Source organism: Hippocampus comes, unplaced genomic scaffold (genome assembly GCF_001891065.2).
Source record: "Hippocampus comes isolate QL1 unplaced genomic scaffold, H_comes_QL1_v1.1 scaffold178, whole genome shotgun sequence".
NCBI classification, from domain to species: domain Eukaryota; kingdom Metazoa; phylum Chordata; class Actinopteri; order Syngnathiformes; family Syngnathidae; genus Hippocampus; species Hippocampus comes.
In genome coordinates, this window is record NW_017807733.1 from 213,499 (window position 1) to 221,952 (window position 8,454).

Sequence of the window (8,454 nt, forward strand, 5' to 3'; positions counted from 1 at the left end):
TATATATATATACTCCTTCCTAGTGTTTTCAGTGTTGATTTAGCTCTGGAGCTTGTGGCGCTATATAAACTCCAGAAAAAGTGTTACGATCAACTCTGTGGGCGTCAATTGAACATTGGATTTTTTTGCGGTGTATTGTCTATATGCTGTCTGTGCAAAACTACACAGTAGCTTGGCATCAGTGAAAACACTTAATTATATTATTTGTGACACCTACCCAAAATACAGATTCATTAACCCATCTCTTGAGAGTTCAGTATTCTGAAATTTAAATTTCAGATGCAGTAGGGGGCATATTCTCTCGTTTGTGCTTAAGTCATTTTTTTCTGTGCCTGGCTTGCACACTTTCAAGGTGATTGTCCTGTTCAGACTTCTAACACATCCACCATGTGTAACCTGGGAATTTGTACATAATCACCAAAGTGCCGTGATTTGGTGAAGTGAGTGTGATGAGTTTTCCTGAGACGTGAATTTCATATCGACCCTTTTGGAAAATATGTCACACTTCAAATATGAAATGAACTTGCGTGGTGGAAGTTTAGCTCCCCCTCGCCTGTGATGTGTGTGCGTGTCTCATGCAACGGGCCACTTTGAAGGCACATGTGTTTTTGCAGTGTGTACAGTATGACTAATAACACCCACCTGGCGCTAAGGCTATCGGCGTAACCATGCATTTGAGAAACGGCTCTTCTTACTTCTTTTTATTGCCTATTTTATGCATGATGCCCGCCAGGAACTTAAAAACATTGGCTACTGGCACCAGGTACCCGTTCCAAGTGCCACAATTGACAGCGAGACCAACGTACCGAGTCTGTATCACCCCACTGCCACTGCCTCCAGGGAGCTTACAGCCCGCATGCGTTGAATGCGTTAGTCTATGTACATCATATGAGACTTCTTTCATAACTTGGGCTATCATTTCGGAGAGTATTGAGTCGATCAGTTGCACCTTTTTTATATTCCAATAACATCACGGATACCCGGCAAACAAAAATCCAAAAAGTATCAATACTGAAATAATGATCTTGTCTAATCATAGATGTACTGACTTACTGTGAAATCCGGGCTTTTTAAATTGAACACAAGGCTAATATATGACATGACCTATTGTGTTGGATGAATGTTAAGAGTTGTTTACACAGGCTGATGGGATCTTTTGTCTTCTAATGGCCAAACATTTCATTTTACTGCCTGTCAGTACAGGTATATACCACTGGCATATATAGGAACAGAATTTACAAAGAATTTCTGATGATCCAAAATGTATTCAAACAAAAATAAAAAGACATAGTCAACAGTAATGATCGTGATGATGATGATAGTGATATGAACAAACTTCCTGTGATCATTCTTTGACTTTTAACCTCACTGCAGTCAAATTGCTTTAAAACATGTGATTTTACAAGCTGACATTCCAGCCTTGTGCAACCAGGCGAAAGAGGACAGTGTGAAGCAGATAAATGGCATCTCATTTTACTCTGCCACCGCAGAGTGTTTGTGGTTGTATGTCTTGTTAAAAAAAAAAGACATGCAACCCATGTTAATTTAAAAAAAAAAAAAAGGAGTGTTTGTCAAACTGCTGAGACCTTCTTTTTGATTTTTCACACCTCTCCTCGGCCTGTGCTCTGTGTCTGCGCTGTCGGTGGTGTTGTGTGAGTAGTCTATTTAAAATGCTGTATTCTTACATCCTGCATATTCCACATTTGCACATTTGAGAAATACATTAACACAAATTCACGGCTACACACACCTTCTTCATATACAGTGAATGGGGGTGAAAATCCCCCATCCTGGAAAAAGGCCATCGTGTCTAGAATCCCTAAAGAGGGCAAGAAGAAAGAACTATGCAGTAGCTACAGGCTATAAATATTTCCAAACAATTTCAGTCATTCATGCCTGATATTATAGCAGAGGAGCAAACCAGTTTTGTTCAAGCAAGGCAGGCCCAGGATAACACACTGAAAAAAAAACTAGTCAAGTCGACACGGAGAGTTTTTGAGTACATTTACTTGCATTGTGTTAGTTCATTAGCGCTAAAGCTCCAACATTGGCGATCAAGGAGAAATACGAATTAAAGTGGATTGTGAGAAAAGAAAACATCGAGCAGTGTACATCACAAAAAGCGTGGACCAATTGTTCAACAAAAACTACACACGGATTGATCAAACCGTCACAGGACATCTGGGAAGGGGGTCAACACAGGTCCAGAATCGAAATGAACACGCTGCCAAAGTTATGTTGCCTTTATCAATCGTTGCCTATTTTAATACCATGAAAAAAAATTGTGGAATGGGTCCCTCAGGTACTTTAACTTGCTCCTGAGATGCTGTTGATGTGGCATCAAACGTATGATATACTTACTCAACTTATTTTACCTCATAACAAGGTGGGTCATAATTTTACAGGCCCAGCTGGACCTCCGGGAGAGAGAGGCTTCGATGGGCTGCCAGGTCCCCAAGGGCCACCTGGACCTACTGGAAGACCAGGCGAAAGTGGAACACATGGACTCCCAGGTATAACACTCGAATCTTTATTCTCCAATGCAAAGCCTGAGAAATCGGATTCATTTCGACTCTGAAGAAAACTTTGTTGCAGTGTCTTGTGATTTTGAATCTTTTTTGGGGGGTGGAGGTGGATCATCATTGCATTTTTTTTTTAACTTTCGTGTACATATTTTCAAAATACGGGAATCCCCTGTGCACAGCCCACTTGATGTCACCCGAAAGATTTTCATTTGGATTTAGGTCTGGGCTCTGTCCAATAAAACCCATTATTTTCGTCTGGTAAAGCCAATGTTTTATTGATTTGGATATATATGTTAACTCTTTGCGATGTGGTTGGTTGTCTCGAAAGATGAAATTTCTTCATCTTGACCCCTTTAGGAGACCATTGAAAGTCTCCTGCCAAAATTGCCCGCAATTTTGAACTCATTTAACTAACTCAACCTTGAGGAAAGTCCTAGATCCATCTTAAAAAAACGAGGTTTGAATGTACACGTACTATTTTCCAGATTTATTGAACAAGATGTCTCTTTTTAGTTAATTTGAAAATTAATGATGGTTCCTAGCGTCAAACTTATATTGTCATAAAGTGTTTGTGACCTATTGAATGTTTTTTTTAACTAATTACTGATATGCTTTTTATAGGTCCCAAAGGAGAAACAGGTATGTATATCTTATAAATGTGAAAGATGAAATGATCTCATAATCAATTATTTCATTTTATTCTGCAACAGAAATCACTGTGATGATGACAGATGACAGTGATTATGATAATGATCATTACAGCCAAACATTGCACACTCCTACCATCCATCCATCCATTCTCTAATCAGCTTGTCCTCACTCGGGTCAAATCATGTACTAATTTGTAAAATGTGCGTTTTTCAGGACTACCCGGTATTGATGCTCATTTACCAAAATTGTCCTTCTCTGCTGCCCTCACTGTTCCCATGGAGATCCCGGGGACCATTATCTTTGACAAGATCTTTGTTAATGAAGGTGACTTCTATGACCCCAGAACAGGTAAACAGAACTTACTGTGAGCATTCATTGTCCTTCGAGATTCGTTTACTCTCGTCAATGATTCACAAGCCAACATTTGGCCCGGTCCCTGATGAGTTAAATAAATCCACATCTTCAAATGTCACTTCATTGGAGAATACGGATGCATATTTGTGCAGTAACCAATTGCTCATCTCTTCATCTCAGGTATTTTTACTGCCCCAGTTGATGGACACTACTTTTTCAGCGCCATCCTAACAGGCCATAAGAATGAGAAGATAGAGGCAGTTCTTTCCAAATCCAACTATGGCATGGCCCGCGTGGATTCTGGTGGCTACCAGCCGGAGGGGCTGGAAAACAACCCTGTGGCGGAAGTTAAAACCTCTCCAGGCTCGCTTGCTGTTTTCAATATCATCTTGCCCCTGCAGGCCCAGGACACAGTCTGCATCGACTTGGTGATGGGAAAACTGGCCCACTCTGTGGAACCACTTACCATCTTTAATGGGATGCTCCTCTATGAAGACATGTGATGGCTTCCCGCCCATGTCTGAAACATTGAAGACATTAAATGACAAGGACAGAGGACCTGAGTAACAGAATTTCCAGATGAGTCAAGACAATCCCACCAGAGGCAGCACCAAAACAACGATCTCATTTGGTATTCAGAAGTGACGGAGAACTTTTCTTGACAAAGACCTCAAGTATTGAGAAGATTAGATTCTCTATCTTCTCTATCATGTATCTGGTCATGTGACCAGAAACTTGTTTTACTAGTTTTATGTGATTTGTCCTCTGAGCTTTCTTTTCTTCCGAGGTAGATAAAAGCAGTAGGACTATACTCCACAGCTGTGTATCCCTAGAGGTTAGCGTTAATTCCAATTCAGGTGTCGAAAACCTAACCTATTTAGTCGGCAACTTTTTGTCAAGGACAAGCTATATCCTGTGGTAAACAAGCGCATGTTTGTGGGCGTATCACCCTTCTCAGAAGTTTTCATTGAATCGTGTTATCTTTGTGAAAACTCTGACATGTTTGTTTTGTCTGATAGTAATTATACTACAGTATTCAGTTTACTGGTATGAGTTTCGGATTGAATGTTTTATCATAAATTGCACATTTTTTTTTGTTGTTGTTTGTGTTGCCAAATTTCTTTATGTCACTCACAAGACTATTTTGATCGACAAGGAAAGTAGATTCTAGCAGTATTCTCTATTTGGTTAGTGTCTGCAGTTGGTGACCAGAATTTTAATGTAAAAAGTGCACATTAGAATTACTGTCTTCCAAAAAGGTCAAATGTCCTTGTTTTTTTAATGTGTTGTTTTAAAGAGTATGTAAGGTATTAAATTTTTTATTTAATGCAGACATTTTTTGTCATGTTCATTATGATGTACAGTATTGCTTTGAGATTTTTGAACAGCTAAATTACAGTGTGTGTGCATGCGTGTGAACCACTCAAAATATTTTGCTTTATATCGTATAATTTCGACTATATGTCGCATTTTGGGGTGAAATTAATTTGCAATTACCTGCACGCTGCTTTTTTTCGGCCCCGGTTAGCTGCTGCTGCTAAGCCGTGAGCTTGCTGCTGTTAGTCAGATGCTACAAACTTCTTACAGCGGAGTGAATTTTATATATATACTGTACATATTTTGTGATGTATTATTTCTCTTCTCTCCTTTGTACTCTTCTCTCTGGTGACAAACAGAGTTTGTGGGGAGTCATAATCCCCAGTCTGGTCCAGCTCTGGTGTGTTGGTTCACACAGACCGCTCTCTGAGTTTCTGTCTCCCTCACACTTCATCTTCTTTGACTTTTTTTCCCCTTGTTTTTCTTGCAGAGCACTACCATGTCTTTGACCCTTCTAAATCCTTTCCTGCCTACACTTTTTACATTGTTTTCGTCGCTCACTTGCTAATCTGGTGGCTAACCATCATCTCTAAATAGCTAGCAGTTTACCGAGATGTCTCCACTCACCTTTTCATCCTGAGGTGACTGATTTTGCCTCACTGAGAAAGTCGCTGATTTGAAAGGACTTATCTCCAACGTGTAGCAAACTTGTGAGGCTGCAGCTGCTTATGTACACATGCGATTCCCGGCAACTCAAAGTTACTGCTTCGACCGGTCCTTCAGAATGCAAATTTGACGAACACCACCAGTTATGCCTCAGGAAAGCGCTGAATCCGAGCCCTGCTCGCTGGTTGTCGCCCATGGTATGAGTTCAATACTGTTAAATGTGCTCAACTCCATCACACCAATAAGACTTCAATTTAGTCTGTGGTGTACAGATGAAATCCACACACTAAAACAATCATCTAAGTATGCTGAGCACAAATGGCGTGTGACTAACCTCGTGGTCTTCTGTCGGGCATGGCGCGATAGCTTGCTGAAATACAAAGAAGCTCTTGTTTTAGCTAAAACCAATTATTTCTCCAGAATAATCAATCTTAATCAAAAAATGACCTAAATACTTACTTGACGCAGTAGCGATGATTAAGGCTCTTTGCAAATTTTGCAGACCCCTGTGGGACAGTATTACCTCACTGATTATTGTTGCTTCAACTTTCTACATACTTGAACAACTGTCGTTGATCACTATTCCAGAGCACTAGACACAAAGCACTCTAGGACTTTCTGCATAATTGCACACATAAAGTTGGACTACAATTACTGCTCCTGGTCACTTAAATATAGTGCAATGATCATCTGCGCCAACTGCACAACCGTCGTACTATTGTAAGTACCGCACCACTGATCGCTTTATCTCTGCTCGATGACTCTGCATATTGTCGCACAGCTGTTATTTGGTGGTAATACTGCACAACGGTACCCTTACATTACGGAAAGTCTTTCTGCAATACCAGTGTAGCTCATACTACCTGAGACAAATTTCTTGTGTGTTTTACATACTTGGCCAATAAGACTATTCAAACTCTGATTCCGATCTTCAAAGCATTTCCGGGGTCCTTTTTCTCTGACTCACAACATGGACTTGAAAGGGGAATTCCAGTCCACGTGTCCAGCTCAGAGGTCGGAAAAGCCAGAATTCCCACCTTCATTGAATGCAGCATTATACCACAGAGGTTAAGGCAATGTACTATAAAGGTTAAAAGCTGCTTCAGAGATTAAATTTTCCCTTGTCACATGCTCAAAAATGAAATTGCTGATTGTCGAACAGATTGTTCCCAACTTTGGCCAATTACTATTCCTAAAGTACCTGGATGCCTGTCACAGCTAATTTGAATCTGAAATGACAGAAATGGATTTTAATTGAGACCGTGATCGTGTAGTGGTTAGTACCTTGCGTTGTGGTCGCAGCAATCCTGGTTCGAGTCATGGCATGTGCAAAGACCATACTTGACTTCTTGGCGGCCCGGTGGTCCAGTGGTTAACACATCAACCTCACAGTGCAGAGGTAACAGGTTCAATTCCAGCTCCGGCCTCCCTGTGTGGAGTTTGCATTTTCTCCCCGAGCCTGCGTGGGTTTAATACGGTTTCCTCCCGCATTCCAAAAACATGCATGGTAGGCTGATTGAACACTTTAAATTGTCCCAAGGTGTGAGTGTGAGCGCGGATGGTTGTTTGCGCGGATCACCATGCGGGGACACACATAGACAAACAACCATTCACACTCACGCAGATGGTTGTTCGTCTCTGTGTGCTCTGCGATTTGCTGGCAACCGGTTCAGGGTGTCCCCCACCTACTGCCTGAAGACGGCTGGGATAGGCTCCAGAAATGCCCAGCGACCCTTGTGAGGATAAAACGGATTGGAAAATGGATGGATGGATAAAGCATACTAAAAACCGGTGTCGTATTGTTAATTATTTTGTTCCAGTCTTCTCTCATAGGTGGGCAGCAGGAAGTGTCACGTTTCACTCAGAAACTGCAAAATAACTCATGGGAGACATTTATGACCATTTTTATACTGTACTAAAATAATCAAAAAAGGGTTCATTAACACCAGATAATTTCCCATCATTCACATGGCAGGTGATAGGCTTGAATCAATTCACGGTGTTCATCAAATACAAAGCTTTTGTAGCAATTCTTTAACCCTCCAGATTCTTTAAAATGTTTCTCCACCCCTGCCATAGACTGAACCAGAACCTTTTTTTTAACTACTGAACCAGCTGAGCTCATTGAGTTGGCTGCTGGTTGATTAAGCTTTTCCAGATGTTTCCACCTCCTCCAGCTCAGTTCAGATTACTATTGAATATTTACCCATGTCACTGTGGGAGGGGCGACTCTTGGATGTAAACATTCTGTGGGTCAGTTCAAGTTGCGCAAATAGCACGACAAAAAGATTGAATCAGGTCACACAATGACCTGCAACAGTAGTGCAGTGGTTTCACAAAAAAAAAAAAAAAAAAAGAATTAGGGAGTAGTTCTCTAGTTTTATTGTTACCATGGTAATAACCTGCAGATTGTCACCAAGCTTCTATGTTTCTTTATGGGCTTTTGCTTTCGAGCCAAGTCACACAGGAAAGAAATGAGACCAACAAAGAGGTTTTCGATCTTCTTTGGCCGCCCACCCCTCGATTTAGCTCGACACACGTGTGACACATGGGGACCTTATGTAATGCCACCCTGACTTGGCCTTTGTTGCCCAACTGAACTGGCATGAATAACCAGAAAACAGCTCATGGACTACAGTCTTACAAAGAACCACACATTCAACTTGTGTTTATCCAAAGCATTTTACATAGAATTCAGGGGCGACATTACACTTATCATTCTTGGGCCATCCCCCTGACCACCCACATACCAAGGGGGAAATTTTAATATCTGTTCTTTTCCACCATTTTCACATGGATGCCACCCTTTGATACCTATCCCGAGTTTTTTTTTAATCAACTCGATATTTAAAGAATGAATGCACAATTGATCTAAAAGCAAACTCTGAAATACTGATAGTCAACGTTAAAGTCATTATTTTCACACCACACTAAGCCAATA

At 40.9% G+C, this 8,454-nt stretch overlaps 1 protein-coding gene across 1 annotated transcript in view; it reads left to right on the forward strand.

Annotated features, from left to right (window-relative positions):
• Positions 1-4,863, forward strand: part of emilin1b (elastin microfibril interfacer 1b) — a 36,706-nt gene extending 31,843 nt beyond the window's left edge. The window contains exons 11-14 of the mRNA XM_019858079.1: positions 2,406-2,513; positions 3,147-3,164; positions 3,390-3,524; positions 3,711-4,863. Coding sequence (XP_019713638.1) covers positions 2,406-2,513; positions 3,147-3,164; positions 3,390-3,524; positions 3,711-4,033 — 584 coding nt within the window. The 3' untranslated portion in view covers positions 4,034-4,863. The remainder of the gene's footprint in view (positions 1-2,405; positions 2,514-3,146; positions 3,165-3,389; positions 3,525-3,710) is intronic.
• The last annotated feature ends 3,591 nt before the right edge of the window (positions 4,864-8,454 follow it).